General features: G+C 39.8%; 1 protein-coding gene across 3 annotated transcripts in view; it reads right to left on the bottom strand.

Moving 5' to 3' along the window:
• Window positions 1–2209: 2209 nt before the first annotated feature.
• The window catches only part of RNGTT (RNA guanylyltransferase and 5'-phosphatase), a 507135-nt gene continuing 490884 nt past the window's right edge, over window positions 2210–18460 (bottom strand). For 2 of the 3 annotated variants that reach the window (XM_089691307.1, XM_089691306.1), the window contains 2 exons: window positions 10973–11096; window positions 2210–3022 (listed from right to left, as the gene is read on the bottom strand). In XM_089691307.1, the coding sequence (XP_089547433.1) occupies window positions 2859–3022; window positions 10973–11096 (288 nt within the window). In that variant the 3' untranslated portion in view covers window positions 2210–2858. The remainder of the gene's footprint in view (window positions 3023–10972; window positions 11097–18460) is intronic. The other variant, XM_089691308.1, reaches the window with a different exon arrangement.

The raw sequence follows: 18460 nt of genomic DNA, 5'->3' as shown, positions 1-18460 counted from the left end.
ATGAAGAACTATGTTGAGCCCTGATCTCAACATCGAGTCTGCCCTTATTTAAGGAAGGAAGGCAGCAAATGTTGTACATGCTGGTGACAGTGCATTTCTCTCTGAAATTCTGAGGAAAATAGGTTGTTCCCGACATTGTTCAGAAGAACAGCGTACCTTGAATAAAAATTTGATTGGAGAGGGGAAAACATATAAAGAAGTGCAGAAAATGATAGGCTGCTCAGCTAAAATGATCACACATGCTTTAAAATGGCAACCAAAACCTGAAAGACGTGGAAGAAAGCGAAAAACTACCATTCGAATGGCAAGGACTACGCCAACAATCAGCTCCAGGAAGATCAAAGAAGGTCTAAAGTTACCTGTGAGTACTGTTACAATTAGAAGACGCCTATGTGAAGTCAAGCTATCTGCAAGAAGCCCCCGCAAAGTCCCACTGTTGAAAAAAAAGACGTGCTGAAGAGGTTACAATTTGCCAAAGAGCACATTGACTGGCCTAAAGAGAATTGGCGCAACATTTTGTGGACTGATGAAAGTAAGATTGTTCTTTTTGGGTCTAGTGGCCAGAGACAGTTTGTCAGACGACCCCCAAACACTGAATTCAAGCCACAGTACACTGTGAAGACATCATGACATAGGGATGTTTCTCATACTACGGTGTTGGGCCTATTTATCGCATACCAGGGATCATGGATCAGTCTGAATACATCAGAATACTTGAAGAGGTCATGCTGCCTTATGCTGAAGAGGAAATGCCCTTGAAATGGGTGTTCCAACAAGACAACGACCCCAAACACACCAGTAAACGTGCAACATCTTAATTCCAGACCAACAAGATTGACGTTATGGAGTGGCCAGCCCAATCCCCGGATCTTAATCCAATAGAAAACTTGTGGGGTGACATCAAAAATGCAGTTTCTGAGGCAAAACCAAGAAATAGAGAAGAACTGTGGAATGTAGTCCAATCATCCTGGGCTGGAATACCTGTTCACAGGTGCCAGAAGTTGGTTGACTCCATGCAACACAGATGTACAGCAGATCTCAGAAACAGTGCTTATACAACTAAATATTCATTAGGTGATTCAAAGGAAAGCAAAATCTTCAAACATTTTTCAGTTTATATAGTGAATGTTTGAGTTTGTAAAGAAGAATACAAACACTGCTATTTTTTTTGAACAGTCTAATATTCACTTTTCTTCAATTTTTTTTTTAGAGGAACAACACAAATTTGATATATTTTTCTTCATGTTTTGATTTGGTATAGAATGTGTAGTGTTCCCAATGCATTTGTGTGTATGGAAATAGAAGTAATTAGAAGGATTTGGAGCTTTATTCACTTTTTTCAACACACTGCTATTATTTTGAACACAACTGTATATACAGAAAGTGGCTGAAAAAAGGCCAGAGGAGACTGCAGCACTGAGATTGATAAAAGACTATAAAGGAAAAATAATATTAACTTGGAAAAAACATAGCATATATTGGCATTTTTATAAAATGGTGAATAATACTTTTTTTCCTAACATTTACAGGTGGTTAATCAATCCTTATAATTTAAAATGCATGTTTGATGTTTGGCAAATTCGATGCTTTATAAATATACCCCTAAATGTTGTTCACTAAGGGTTTAAATTTACACTTTATTCTCTCATATACCGTGCGTAAATATATATCATCCATGGAGACTGGATGATAATCAGACAGTAAAATCTAAATACTATGTAATATCCTCTAAAATAAAATTTGTTATTGTACCTTTTAAGATGTTTATTGTCTCTATACGGTACTGTTCAAGCCCCACTTTTCTGCATCTCTCCCTACCCCTTTTGGATTGGTGGAGAGGATATTGGATATTATTTGGATTAGGGATGGTACCTATTAAGATAATGTACACATGACATGAACCAGCCCTTTAGTTTTGCTTGATGTTAGAGACTTTAAAATCAACTTGCTCAGTTTTATGGGTTTCAGAGAACCTACACCTGTGTCAACAGGGAGAACAACTGTTTGTAGTGTACAGTAGATGCTTTACAAACTGCACTGTTAATGTGTGAGCTGATCATAAAACAAAGTGTTTCCCAGCAAGCTGGGAGTTTTTTTCCCACAAAACATACTCCGCTGTTTTCCACTCACTACCCAGTTAGTCACATCACAGCCTGCAAGCACAGTGTTACAATCAAATCATAAACATACAGAAAAATACACAAGGATACAAATTTCCACTTTTTTAATCTGAAAATATGGAGCAAAATTTAAAACAGGCAAAACTAGACAATGTTGTTTTCTATACAAGTCAATCAGTATTTAGAGCGGCCATCTTTATGTTGAAATAATGAAAAACAAATGCACATTAAATAATTGTTAACATACACTAACCAATTAAATAAAATAAAAATATACTTAAGGATGGAAGGGGGAGCCATCCTTTTATATCCAAGGTGGACAAATACATAAGAAAAAACAAAGTTGGGTTCTTTGAGCTGACCGATCTTCTAGCTCATCTTCGGGGGGAAAAAAAAAAGTCTTTCAATGTCTGTAATTTGATGCTTTGCATTCTATGCACTTTCATGCTGGAGTCAAGGAAAATGCACTTAGTCTTTGATGTGCATTTTGAGAAGGTATCTTTGTAACATTAAGAGAGCTACAACAAGAACTATGTGCAAAAAGTATTTTTTTTTTATGGAAAGGTACTTATTGCAAGAATGTGACACTGGAACATGTGCATGAACTTCCCCCTTTGAGATGTCTCTTGCTTCACACAATCTGCATCTCAGTTAACAATCCATGAAATTTTAGGTGATGGTGGAGGCATGAACTTCCCCCTCGGAGATGATGTCTCTTTGCTTCGCATAATCTGCATCTCAGTTAACAACCCGTGAAATCTTAGGTGGTGGTGGGGGCATAAGTTCAGCATCAGGATCCAGTGGCCGCTTTCGAATCTGTCCCTGAGTAGCTCCTGTACATCGGTCAATTAATTCAAACAGCATGTCCTTAGTTACTGGATTCTGGATACTGTTGCAGACAGCTACAAAACAGAAAGTGTATGAGCAGTTGATATAAAAGGGAGATGGACATATTTCAAATAATACATAAATCCTTATATTGCAATGTGATTGGCGAAAAGTGATGACACTAATTTATTAGAAAGCAAGAAAGTGATTTGTGTTAAAAGACTTGTATGGTGGAATTTAATGGTCATTTAAAGAAAATCACATTCCTGTAAGAATGCTCTTCTTATCATAAAAAGAAACTTGTGCTGAGAGAAGTATGGTGGCTGACACTTTTTTTTTCTAAAAAGCTAACTGCTTGCATGTTTCTTCAATAGCCACTGACTTGGAACAAACATGCAGCCAGTAAACTGATTTGCAGACTAGTTCAGGGCATGTGTCCTTGAAAGCACTGAAAGTGATTCTAAAGATTGAATTTTTTTTTTTTTTATAAATAACAAACCTGTTTTACTTACCTGCTCTGTGCAATGGTTTTGCACAGAGTAGCCAGATCCTCTTCTTTTTGGGTCCCTCGCCGATGGTCCTCCCCCCTGCCAAGTGCCCCCAATATCAAACCTCTTGCTATGGGGGCACTTGAGCAGGTGTGCTCCCAAGCCAATCTACTGTGAATTGGGAGATTGTCTATTCACACACAAAGCACAGCTTGACCCCACCCCCGCTCTTTCCTCATTGGATTACTGGCTGTGATTGACAGCAGCAGGAACCAATGGCTACTGCTGCTGTGTGAGAGAATGTATGAGCGAGAGACACAGCTGTCATGCACATTGCTGGATTGAGATGGGGATCAGGTAAGTATAGGGGGGGGGCAGATGGGGGAGCTGCACCCAGAAGGTTGTTTACCTTCTGCCTTTAAAACCACTTAAACCTTTCAATTACAGACAGCCAGCATTTTCATACAGCAATCAATAATGGCCACCAATATTGTCCTACATGCTTTTAACAAACTGTAACCTGCCTGCATACATTTTTAGTCTAGAATATTTACGGAAACATTTAGAGTGTTCTTCAAGCACAGAGATAATGACTTTTCGTACAGGGTGCCTAAAGATATTAGAAAATATTCACCCAATCCAGCCATTTACAGTCACATCGAAGAACATATGTTTGTACAGGACCCTGGCGAATTGCTCCCTGACCAAGTCTACTTTTGAAATAAATAGATGATCATCTCGAGTTTATTTTCCTGGCTGGTCACTACTGTTTCCTTCAGAGGCACAACCATTCATGCACATGCCACGTCAATGTACAATGTTGATAGAAAGATAGTTTGTTAGAAAATGTTGAGTAGCTGGACACTATCTAATATTCGTAGACAACTTTACTTACCAGCATTCAATGTTTGTGGCCAGTAAATATAGGAATAATGGTTTGCAGACTTTTACTGAATCGGGCAAAGTACTTTCGAGATATGATATGAAATGAATCTCTCCTTGGGTACATGTTTATAAAAAGTTTATAAAACAGTAGGTGGTCAGATAATTCAAAGCTAAGCACCTGCTGAGAGGGAACTGGGAGCAACTTCAAAGAGAGCTTCAGGTCACTGGTTGCTTTAGATGAGCAAATTAATTTGCGGCTTTCCGTGAATATGGGAAATCTGATACATTACAAGTTCATCACTATGTGGCTGATTATGCACATGGCTCTGTCCTTAGGTTTTACAGCAGTTCGTAACTTATTCCCATTGGGATTAATAGGAGGCTAAATAAATGTGAAAAGTCATCTTATTCTATTCTACTAACTTAAATGTTTGTTGTAGAATATTTACATATGCCATCATCCTGCAGTGGTTTTTTTTTTAGGTCCTGTGTTGATGCTTCTGAGATCATTCAGAATTCAGTGACAGGTAAATCTGACCAGCTTCAAGCAGAATTTGCATCCTAATAGACTTTTATGCACAAATCCTGTCTAATGCGGACAAAATCTAGTCGACACGGGCCCTTAAAGTAATCCAATCTTGAAAGAAATATGGCAGAGTCTCAGACTTACTTTTTAACCACTTGTCTAACGGGCACTTTTACCCCATTCCTGCCCAGACCAATTTTCACCTTTCAGTGTTGTCACACTTTGAATGACAATTTCATGCAACACTGTACCCATAAGAAAATTGTATCTTTTTTCACACAAATAGAGATTTTTTTTGGTGGTATTTACTCACCACTGGGTTGTTTATTTTTTGCACTATAAATGAAAAAAGACAAAACAAATTTAGGCCATAATATATTCTGCTACATTTTTTTGGTGAAAATACCCCAAATCAGTGTTCATTTAGTTGGTAGGAAAGTTATAGAATCCACAAAGTTAAAAAATCCTAATTTTTTTGAGGTCAGATGACCGCTTTTCGGAATGTAGACAGTATGAGGTATTTAGTAAGAGATCGAAAGTTTTTTGAAGTTGTCATTTTTTTGTCATAATTTTGTGGAAAATGCACCAATGCAGTACAGTGTCATCATATAACAGCAGCAGCGGTGATCAGGGACACTGACTGGTGACAGTATGTAAAAAGAAAAATTCATATTTAAAAACTATTTTTATTAACTTTTTTAATTATTTTGTTTTCTACTACTGTGACCAGAGCAATACAATATTACCAAAGTAACATTGTACGTCATATGACATCCTCCCAGGATAATAGGGGTCTTGCTCGGCCATCAGCCTACAATAGGCCGGTCGGGAAGAAGATAAAATGGTTATAAATCTCTGAAATGAAATATGAACAAAGCATATCCTCATATAGTGTGTACTTGCCTCAGTCTATAGCACTTAGTGCAGATCCTTTTTGCTCTTTCCTTCCTCTACTACCTGAATGAGTCACTTCTGAGAACATTTCCAGGCACCAGTTAATTCTGTAAGTTGGTTAAGATGGTCCCGCCCACCCCCAGAACACACAGCAGGTGACCAGCAAACTCAGATGTAAGTGTTTCCCGGAGAAACTGTGTAGAGGGGGTATGTCTTTTTCCTTCACCCAGGTGTCAGGTTACACTCAGCTCTATGCTGTGCACTGTGTGAGATCAGATCCCTGCTTCTGCCTTCTAGAAGATAAGAGATGTCATCTAAACTGTGTACTTTGGAAGAATGTAGAGGCGAGAGGGTCGCAGATAAACAGGTACAACGTACATAGGCAGATTCATTTTTCACTGTGTATCATCTGAGGCTAGTCAATTCAGTGGATTTATTATAACTTTGTACTGGTCCGCAAAGATGAGGTGTGGGAAAACACATGTGATTCGGACAGCAATCACTTCGCATTCCTGTTCATTTTTTTTATGGGTCAAATTGTACCGCACACACATGAAAAAGGTGCACACACTCTGTGATTTGATTCAGCCAATTGCACTGAATTCTGTGAACTGTTTTAGGAGTGTCATTAGCTTAGCATAACTCCCTATCTGCATACAAATTTTGCATCAATAACTCAAAGTATTGTAGAAGGAGGAATAGCATAACAACATGGCAAAATGCTTTTTTCCAGAGAAATTGGCAATGGCAGCATCTACAGTTGTGGCCAAAATTATTCAACCCCCAATGCTGTAAAGGGGTTTAGGGACTATAGTGTACATTTGGAATTGTATTCAGAATCAAATCCTACAAGGACGTTGTAACTACCCAAATGCAACTAAAATGACATCAATTGTTTATGTAATACAGTAGTAAATGGTTCTTATGTGGTTTCTTCATTGCCACAATTATTCAACCCCTTAAAGACTACCACTCTGAAGAACAGAGGTTCATACAGGTGCTTTCCATCAGGTATTGAAAACACCTGTGGATGTCACCGAGCAGCAATCAAGCATAATAAGCACCAATTAGGCAGCTTTAAAATGACTGTGATACTCAGCTCCTTCTAGACATTTACTGGTGTGGTTACAAACATGGTGAAGGCAAGAGAATGGTCCAGGAAGACAAGAGAAGAGGTGATTTCTCTTCACAGGAAGGGCAATGGCTATAAGAAGATTGCAAAGATGTTAAACATACCAAGAGACACCTTAGGAAGCATCATTCGCAAATTCAAGGCAAAGGGCACTGTTGAAACGCTACCTGGTCGTGGCAGAAAGAAGATGCTGACTTCGACTGCTGTGCGCTACCTGAAGCGTAGAGTGGAGAGAAGTCCCCGTGTGACTGCTGAGGAACTGAGAAAAGATTTGTCAGATGTGGGTACAGAAGTTTCAGCCCAGACAATAAGACGCACACTGCGTAATGAAGGCCTCCGTGCCAGAACTCCCAGGCGTACCCCCTTGCTGTCTCCAAAGAATAAGAAGAGTCGACTGCAGTATGCCAAAAGCCATGTGGACAAACCACAAAAGTTGTGGGATAGTGTTCTGTGGACTGATGAAACAAAATTAGAACTGTTTGGGCCCATGGATCAACGCTATGTTTGGAGGAGGAAGAACAAGGCCTATGATGAAAAGAACACCTTGCCTACTGTGAAGCATGGTGGAGGGTCAATCATGCTTTGGGGCTGTTTTGCTTCTGCAGGTACAGGGAAGCTTCAGCGTGTGCAAGGTACCATGAATTCTCTTCAGTACCAGGAGATATTGGATGGAAACGTGATGCAGTCCGTCACACACCTGAGGCTTGGGAGACGTTGGACCTTTCAACAGGACAATGATCCCAAGCATACCTCCAAGTCCACTAGAGCATGGTTGCAGAGGAAAGGCTGGAACATTTTGGAGTGGCCATCGCAGTCACCAGACTTAAATCCGATTGAGAACCTCTGGTGGGACTTAAAGAAAGCAGTTGCAGTGCGCAAGCCTAAGAATGTGACTGAACTGGAGGCCTTTGCCCATGAAGAATGGGCGAAGATACCCGTAGATCGCTGCAAGACACTTGTGTCAAGCTATGCTTCACGTTTAAAAGCTGTTATAACTGTAAAAGGATGCTGTACTAAGTACTAAGATTGAATGTCACTTGGGGGTTGAATAAAACTGATAATGCTGTGAGCACAGAAAAGACATTTGTGGTTATTTCATTATAACTGTTATGTTATATTTGTCTGACCTACAAGTGCCTCTTTAATGTAAATGTAAGCAAGATGACTGAATGATCAAAAGCAATGTCAAACTGGCCAAAACACTCAATTTCAGTGGGGGTTGAATAATTTTGGCCACAACTGTATGTTTTTGTTAAGACAGGTTTTCTTTATGTAGATTACTACAGAAATCTATCTTCATCACAACAGTGTTATAGAGCAATGAGATTTGGAAGTGCTAAAAAAAAAATAGGATTTTTGTCTTGCCTATAAAACCCATTTCTTGGAGTTCATTACAGAGCACAGGATCTTAGCCCTAGACCATGAATTATGCAGCAGCCTTCAGGAGATAAGACACTGGCAAAGCAAAGTCATGACAGCAATATAGAACCCCTCCTACCCTCACGAAGCCTCAGTTTTATAGCAAGCAATAACAGGAGTGTATCAAAAGAAGCAGAGGGTCGGAACATACGTTCTGTAATCTGCTTCAAGGAAAAGAATTGACAGGAAATTGAAACATCTTATGTTGTTAGTTCTACAGTACAGGGCATAGGTCTTAGACCACAGGACATCAAGAACGGTCCAACTGAGGGAGGTGCAACACAACAAACCTTAACAGGCCCACGCAAGACACAGGTCAAGATAGAACTCAGAGCTGCATATAGATGAAACTAGCATTAGAAGAGGACTGAACATCCATCTGGTAAAGAATATGTAAACCCAGCAATTTCATATTCCTGATATGTGCCTGCTGTACCATGTACTTGTATGAAAAGGTATCCTGTTCTCTATGTATTGCTTCCTTTGTGTGAAATCCTTGGTGTTCCTGTCAGTTCCTCTGCTTTCCTATTAAAGGATGACCACAATAAGCAGGAGAACACAGTGTGGTCAGTTCTCTAGCTGTGCTGGGAACTCAGCCTGCTCTCCTCCAATAATCAGACTTATGCTGACACCCCTCACTTTCTCTGCACAGTGTTCCACTGGGACAGGGTATATAATGTTTTTATATTTAAACACATATGTTTTACCTTTCATTTCTATTTGAAACTTAATGGATAATTTTACAAAGTGAGGGTTTACAATCACTTTAACAAAAGTATATAGAAGCGGCAGCTTTGCTAATCCAGGAAACAGATGTCTGATGCTGAAAAGTCAACAATGCACTAACATAGCTAGTTGAGTGTACCTTTACAAGGAAGGGTGGAACCTTATTCATTACACTGGGGTCTCCAAACTTTTTTAACAAAGGGCCAGTTTACTGTGCTTCAAACTTTCAGGGGACTGGACTATGGCCAGTGTGAGTAGAAAATGCCCTGGTGTCAATGGGAGTAAAGAATGCCCCATCATTGGTATTAGTGGGAGGAACAGTGCCCCATTGTTGGTATTAGGGGAAGAAATCGCCTCATAATTGGTGTCATTGATAGGAAATGTGCCCTATTGTATCAGGGGAAGAAACAGTGTCCCATCACTGATGTCAGTGGGAGGAATAGTGCAAATGCCTCATTGTTGATCTTGGGCAAGGAATAGTGCCCCATCATGTCTCAGTAGGAAGAATAGGGGCCCCACAGTTGGTATCAGTGGGAGGAATAGTTTCCCATCATTGGTGTCAGTGGGAAGAATAGTGCCCCATTGTTGGTATCAGTGACAGGAATTATGCCCCACTGTTGGTGTAGAATAGTGCTTGTATCAGTGGGAGGAACAGTGCCCCAAGGGCACAGTAAAGGCAAGCAAAGGGCCACATCTGGCCCCTGGGCTGCAGTTTGGAGACCACTGCTTTAGACTGTTAGCTTAAATGACGATTTGGCTAATCCACCTGGAAATAGTGGAAGGAGAGGCAGGGGGTTCCTTATGGAAAGAAAAAGAGTGAATCAGATTGTCTGAAAGAAGCTGTAGCTGAGAGGTAGCTGTGCACAGCACATAGCACATCTCGATTTTTATTAGCTGCCAACAGCTTAAGCAGTTCTACAACATAATAGCTCCAAAATCGGATGGGCTTCAACAGCAAATCTGTTAGAGCCAGTGATCAAGAAGAATGGTGGACTGGCCCCTGTGAAGACAATCTGGCTGATTCATAAGGGCCCATGGAGAGTTCCCTTTAAGAAGTCCTGAAGGAAAGTGGTTTGCTTCTTTCAGCTCAGAGAAAAGCCATTCATGCTCCTAAGTACACTAGCAAAACATTACGCTTGCTGGGAATGGGAGGGGGTATACAGGGCTGTCCTCACAGCTTTGCCAGTGTCCAGTCCTGAAGGCAGCTGCAAAACCCATTTACATAAGTCTGAGATCCTGCATCCTGTAATTAAGATTTCAAAAAGATTCTGGAAGATGTTACAACACATGTAATCTAAGCTTGCCTTGCCACTCCTCCATTTAGTAATTAAAATGTTCCCCTGTTCAATTTAAGCAATTAAAATGTTAAAGTTGAATTCCAAGAAAACAGATAAATGCACGGATGAAATACATATATTGGAGATTACCTGCCAAACGTACAGACTTCTGCCACATCTGTCAGGACAGGAGACCTGTTTTTTCTGTTGCCTGGAGTTTGGTTTACATTTAAATTTAAAGCGCCTTATCTTGTAAATGCAATCAGTCAATTAATTAGTGTTAGTGCAGTTAATGTCAAACCACAAGCATGAAGAATCTTGCTAAAGAGACAAGAGCATGTACCACGGAATGTAAAGCTGGCTCAAAGGGGCTGTAAGAACTGTAGGGATTTTTTTTTTTTTTTTTTAACGTTAGCTGAACTAGAATACATCTGATAGTAAAAGACCATGAAACACACATTTAAATATTACCAATGTCTAAACTTTTTATTTCTTGTAGAGGCTAACGAAAAAAACAAACCGCCAACTGATTTTGTATTACATTCTATGACATTGAAACTGCTGGGTCAGTGTGAACCAGCCACTTCTAGTAGAGAATCCTGATTAATTTAAGCAACTCTACAAAAGTATAAGAGGCATTAAGGTAAATGCATTCTTGACAGAGATGTTGTACTCACCCAGAGCGGTTTTGTAGGAATTTGGAAAGCTTTTATCAACTCTTTGTCGCATGAAGACCCAGCAATTGTTCTCAAACTTGCACTCTATGATTTTATTGTCATATTGTTTTAAATCTCTTGTCACCTGTTCAGAGAGGGATGAGAATGAATGCACTCTCGCATGGAAATTCATCATTACAGAACTCTGTGCTATGCAGCCTCTTAAGCTGTCATACGTAAACATAACATAACTGAAGATGCACAGACACAACTTCTGCCTGCAGCACTGAAAATATCAAAGAAACAGGGCATGTAAAATCTCAGGACTGAATATATCTGTGAATGCACTGCTGATGCCCATTACTGTAAGTGAACCTGAATCCGAATGTACAGAAAGGGTATTGTTTAAGCTTAACACATTTGTTTTAATGCTGGCTGGTTGACAGCATTCTATGGTTTTGCTAATGCAATACGGAGTAAACAGGAAAAAAAACATGCTTCCTGCTATAATACATTGAGCCAATGTTTCTTACATCAGTTTTCATTGTATTCATATAAAAAAAAAAATAAGATACCATTGTTCCTTGTGTGAACTCCCAATTAATCAGTATTATTAACTGTCTCTCTCTGCCTATATATATATATATATATATATATATATATATATATATATATATATATATATATATATACATACATACATACACATATACACACATACATTCCGCTAGCTGATCATTAACAATCTGGAAGAGCAGTTGTTCTGGGGAAAAGGCTAGAATCAGCCAATGTAATGACCCATATGAATCTTCCTGTTACAACACGGCTGATCATAGCTTTTAACACATGCATGTTGGAGCAATTATCCACACAAAAGCAGAGTGCTACCATCAATCTACATTAAATGTTCCAATTCACTTTCATTTTGATTTCTTTTTGGAATAATAATGACCATAAACAAGAGGTAGTCACAAACGTTACAGTAGTTGTTACTTTAGTATTCACTGGCCTGCATAAATAAAACAAACACTGTGCAATAAAGAAGTTAAAACAAGTTTCTTGTATTGTACATACATTATTTCTACTTTGCACCATTGGATCAATCCTCTAAGCAACATCCCCATAAACCTTACATGGTGATGCAGAGAATCCCAACATTTATGGCAGGGGATGTGTCCAGTTTGCTAGGACTGCATAAAGAAGAACTGTGTGTTGCTTTCCATATGACCTTATCGGCATTTCAGTGCAGTCACACTAAAGTAGGTTAATCTATATTTGCTTGTGACAGCCAGCTGCACAATCCTAACACATTTCCATTGAATTCCCTAAAACATTATTTCAGCATGAAAGTAAATTATAATGCAAGATCATTTCACTAGCAATGACAGTGAGACTGCAAATGCTATACAGTAAGTTGTAAGGCTGATACACAGAATGCAGTGGAAAGAATAAATGAATATTATGCATGTTCTGTCTATGTGGACATTTCTGCAGAGAGGTGTTCTTCAGATACCATCCATGAAAGCCACTTACATAGCATCTACAATTCCATTCTGCACTAATACCATTCTATATCACCACTCTATACAGGTGAAACTCGAAAAATTAGAATATCTTGCAAAAGTTTATTTATTTCAGTAATGCAACTTAAAAGGTGAAAATAATATATGAGATAGATTCATTACATGCAAAGCAAGATAGTTCAAGCCGTGATTTGTCATAATTGTGATGATTATGGCTTACAACTCATGAAAACTCCAAATCCACAATCTCAGAAAAATAGAATATTTTGAAAAGGTGCAATATTCTAGGCTCAAAGTGTCCCACTCTAATCAGCTAATTAAGCCATAACACCTGCAAAGGGTTCCTGAGCCTTTAAATGGTCTCTCAGTCTGGTTCAGTAGGATTCACAATCATGGGAAAGACTGCTGACCTGACAGTTGTGCAGAAAACCATCATTGACACCCTCCATAAGGAGGGAAAGGTACAGTGAGAAACAGAAGTATTTGAACACCCTGCGATTTTGCAAGTTCTCCCACTTAGAAATCATGGAGGGGTCTGAAATTCACATTGTAGGTGCATTCCCACTCTGAGAGACAGAGTTTAAAAAAAAAAAAATCAGGAAATCACATTGTATGATTTTTAAAGAATTTATTTGTCTTGCTCTGCTGAACATAAGTATTTGAACACCTACGTAAGAAAAGAGTTCTGGCTCTCAAAGTGCTGTTACTGTGCCTTTAATAAGTCCACCTCTACTCCACTCATTAATCTAACTTCGTAGCACCTGTCTGAGCTCTTTAAAGACACCTGTCCACCCCACAGTCAGTCAGACGCCAACTACTACCATGGGCAAGACCAAAGAGCTGTCAAAAGACACCAGAGACAAAATTGTGGACCTCCACAAGGCTCGAAAGGGCTACGGGGCAATTGGCAAGCAGCTTGGTGAAAATAGATCAACTGTTGGAGCAATTGTTAGAAAATGGAAGAGGCTAAAGACAACTTTCAGTCTCCCTCGGACTGGGGCTCAATGCAAGATCTCACCTCGTGGGGTATCACTGATGATGAGAAAGGTGAGGAATCAGCCCAGAACTACAAGGGAGGACCTGGTCAATGACATGAAGAGAGCTACACAGTTTCAAAGGTCGCTGTCGGTAGAACACTACACTGTCATGGTTTCAAATCATGCATTGCACGGAAGGTTCCCCTGCTCAAGTCATCACATGTCCAGGCCCGTTTGAAGTTTGCCAATGACCATCTGGATGATCCAGAGGAGGCATGGGAGAAAGTCATGTGGTCAGATGAGACCAAAGTAGAACTTTTTGGTCTAAACTTCACTCGTCGTGTTTGGAGGAAAAAGAAGGATGAGTTGAATCCCAAGAACACCATCCCTACTGTGAAGCATGGGGGCGGTAAGATCATGCTTTGGGGGTGCTTTTCTGCGAAGGGGACAGGATGACTGCACTGTATTAAGGAGAAGATGAATGGGGCTATTTATTGTGAGATTTTGAGCAACAACCTCCTTCCCTCAGTCACAGCATTGAAGATGTGTCGTGGCTGGATCTTCCAACATAACAACGACCCAAAGCACACAGCCAGGATAACCAAGGAGTGGCTCCGTAAGAAGCATATCAAGGTTCTGGAGTGGCCTAGCCAGTCTCCAGACCTAAATCCAGTAGAACATCTTTGGAGGGAGCTGAAACTCCGTGTTGTTCAGCGACAGCCCCGAAACCTGACAGATCTAGAGGATATCTGTGTGGAGGAGTGGGCCAAAATCCCTGTTGCAGTGTGTGCAAACCTGGTCAAGAACTACAGGAAATGTTTGACCCCTGTAATTGCAAGCAAAGGCTTCTGTACCAAATATTAACACTGATTTTCTCAGGTGTTCAAATACTTATCTTCAGCAGTGCAAGACAAATAAATTATTTAAAAATCATACAACGTGATTTCCTGAATTTGTTTTTTAAATTCTGTCTCTCAGAGTGGGAATACACCTGCAATGTGAATTTCAGACCCCCCCCATAATTTCTAAGTGGGAGAACTTGCAGAATCGCAGGGTGTTCAAATACTTCTGTTCCTCACTGTAATTGCAAAATAAGTTGGATGTTCCCAAAGTGCTGTATCAAAGCACATTAATAGAAAGTTATGTGGAAGGGAAAAGCGTGGAAGAAAAAGGTGCACAAGCAGCAGGGATGACCGCAGCCTGGAGAGGATTGTCAAGGAAAGGCCATTCAAAAGTGTTGGGGACTTTCACAAGGAGTGGACTGAGGCTGGAGCCAGTGAATCAAGAGCCACCACACACAGACGGATCCTGGACATGGGCTTTAAATGTCGTATTCCTCTTGTCAAGCCGTTCCTGAACAACAAACAACGTCAGAAGCGTCTTACCTGGGCTAAAGAAAAACAGACCTGGTCTGTTGCTCAGTGGTCCAAAGTCCTCTTTTCTGATGAGAGCAACTTTTGCATCTTATTTGGAAACCAAGGACCCAGAGTATGGAGGAAGAATGGAGAGGCCCACACTGCAAGATGCTTGAAGTCCAGTGTGAAGTTTCCACAGTCTGTGTTGATTTGGGGAGCCATGTCATCTGCTGGTGTTGGTCCACTGTGCTTCATTAAGTCCAGGGTCAACGCAGCCATCTACCAGGAGATTTTGAAGCACTTCCTTCCGCATACGAGCTTTATGGGGATGCTGACTTCATTTTCCACCAGGACTTGGCACCTGCCCACACTGCCAAAAGCACCAAAACCTGGTTCAAGGACTATGGGATTACTGTGCTTGATTGGCCAGCAAACTCGCCTGACCTGAACCCCACAGAGAATCTATGGGGCATTGCCAAGAGAAAGATGAGAGACATGAGACCGAACAATGCAGAAGAGCTGAAGGCCGCTATTGAAGCATCCTGGTCTTCCATAACACCTCAGCAGTGCCACAGGCTGATAGCTTCCATGCCACGCCGCATTGAGGCAGTAATTGCTGCAAAAGGGGCCCAAACCAAGTACTGAGTACATATGCATGCTTATACTTTTCAGAGGTCCTATGTACAATCCTTGTTTTATTGATGGCATGTAATATTCTAATTTTCTGAGATTGTGGATTTGGGGTTTTCATGAGCTGTAAGCCATAATCATCACAATTATGACAAATCACGGCTTGAACTATCTTGCTTTGCATGTAATGAGTCTATCTCATATTAGTTTCACCTTTTAAGATGCATTACTGAAATAAATGAACTTTTGCACGATATTCTAATTTTTCGAGTTTCACCTGTATACAGGGGATTGTTTCCAGATATTGGGGGAGATTTACTAAAACTGGAGCATTCAGAATCTGATGCAGGTGTGCATGGTAGTCAATCAGCTTCTAACTTCAGCTTGTTCAGGTAATCTTTGACAATAAGCCCTCATGCACACTGGACGTTTTTACAGCTGCTGTTTTTGGCCTTTGACGTACTTTTCTACAGCTAGTAAACCCCCCCAGCATGTAATTCTATGTGTCCATGCACACATAGACTGTAATCAACATTATTTGGCTGGGACATTTTTTGGCTGGAAAAAAACCCCAGGACTAGTGGGTTTCTAGAGGAGTTTTTTAGCTGTAAAAACGCTCTAATGCTGGAAAACGTGGTAAAATGCCACAAACTGTCGTTTTTGGACTTCTTTTGAGCAAAAAAAAAAATTTTCTGGTAAAAAAAAAAAAGCTAAAAAACACAAATGCAGAAAAACACAGGAAAATGTTGCTAAATGCGGCAAAACGCTAATGCAAAAACGCTAGAAAAAGCTGAAAAATGTGTTTTAATGTGAATTTATACAGCTAACGTTACCAGCGTTATCAAAATGTCCAGTGTGCATGAGGGCTAAAGCCTGAACGCTGATTGGTTTCTAAGCAGAGCTGCACCATATTTTGCACTCTCCAGTTTAGCAAATCTCCCCCACTGGGTTTCACTTTCATTTTTCGATACTTTTCATAAGTTCCTAAATTAAGAAGTACACATTCTTTTTTTTCTAAATGTTAGCATTAAAACTAAATCACTTAGCGTATATACAGTGGGGATCGAAAGTTTGGGCACCCCAGCTAAAAATTTGTATTAATGTGCATAAAGAAGCCAAGGAAAGATGGAAAAATCTCCAAAAGGCATCAAATTACAGATTAGACATTCTTATAATACGTCAACAAAAGTTAGATTTTATTTCCATCATTTACACTTTCAAAATAAAAGAAAACAAAAAAATGGCATCTGCAAAAGTTTGGGCACCCTGCAGAGTTAATATCTTGTACTGCCCCCTTTGGCAAGTATCACAGCTTGTAAACGCTTTTTGTAGCCAGCCAAGAGTCTTTCAATTCTTGTTTGAGGTATCTTTGTCCATTCTTCCTTACAAAAGTCTTCCAGTTCTTTGAGATTTCTGGGCTGTCTGTCACGCACTGCTCTTTTAAGGTCTATCCATAGATTTTCAATTATGTTGAGGTCAGGAGATTGTGAAGGCCATGGCAAACCTTCAGTTTACGCCTCTTGAGGTAATTCCTCGTGGATTTCGAGGTGTGTTTAGGATCATTATCCATTTGTAGAAGTCATCTTCTCTTTAACTTCAGCTTTTTCACAGATGGCATCAAGTTACCATCCAAAATTTGCTGAAATTTTATTGAATCCATTTTTCCTTCTACTCGTGAGATGTTCCCTGTGCCACTGGCTGCAACACAACCCCAAAGCATGATTGATCCAACCCCATGCTTAACAGTTGGACAGAGGTTCTTTTCATTAAATTCTGTGCCCCTTCTTCTCCAAACATACCTTTGCTCATTCCGGCCAAAAAGTTCAATTTTAACCTCATCGGTCCACAGAACTTGTTTCCAAAATGCATCAAGCTTGTCTATATGTTCATTTGCAAAGTTCAAACGATGATTTTTGTGGTGAGGACGTAGAAGAGGTTTTCTTCTGATGACTCTTCCATGAAGACCATATTTGTACAAGTATCTCTTTATAGTGAAATAGTGTACCACAACTCCAGTGTCTGCCAGATCTTTCTGGAGGGATCGTGCAGTCAAACGTGGGTTTTGAATTGTTTTTCTCACAATCCTGCGAGCTGTTCTGTCTGATATTTTTCTTGGTCTTCCAGATATTGCTTTAACTTGCACTGTTTATGATGACTGCCATTTCTTAATTACATTCCGAACAGAGGATATTGACATCTGAAAATGCTTTGCTATCTTCTTATAGCCTTCTCCAGCTTTGTGAGCGTCAACTATTTTCAGTTTCAGTTTTCTAGACAACTGCTTAGAAGAACCCATGGTGCTGATTGTTGGGGCAAGGTCAGATGAGTCTGGGCATTTAAAACCTTTAAGATTGACATAACCTGGTCTTCCCAGACGATGATTGAGAACAATCCATTACAATGGCAGGTCTCAGCTTTGCAAAGGGGGCAGTGCATGCTATAAATTCTGCAGGGTGCCCAAACTTTTGCAGACGCCATTTTTTTGTTTTCTGTTATTTTGAAAGTGTAAATGATGGAAATAAAATCTAACTTTTGTTGACATATTATAAGAATGTCTAATCTGTAATTTGATGCCTTTTGGAGATTTTTCCATCTTTCCTTGGCTTCTTTATGCACATTAATACAAATTTTTAGCTGGGGTGCCCAAACCTTTGATCCCCACTGTGTATATATATATATATATATATATATATATATATATATATATATATACACATACACGTGGTTTCCCAATTTACTGGATCTGGTATGAATGAATATTTTTAACCTAATGTATCTATAAAATGGAATCATGACAATTACAAAGCAGCTAAAAAAACCCTCAAAACAACACATAAAAAAAAAGCAGGGCTTGCAACCTAAAAAAAGTCTCTTGACATTCAAGAGTAAAGGTGTTATCCATAACATACATCTATTAACTACTTTACCTCCACCCTACAGCAGAACTACTGCAACAGGGTGGGCTCCCTGTGCAAAATCACGTATATATATATATATATACATACACGATTCGCAATCCCACTG

Source organism: Staurois parvus, unplaced genomic scaffold, assembly GCF_062004578.1.
Source record: "Staurois parvus isolate SC_StPar_1 unplaced genomic scaffold, SC_StPar_1.0 ptg000561l, whole genome shotgun sequence".
NCBI lineage: Eukaryota > Metazoa > Chordata > Amphibia > Anura > Ranidae > Staurois > Staurois parvus.
This window is presented reverse-complemented; position numbering and strand designations above follow the sequence as displayed.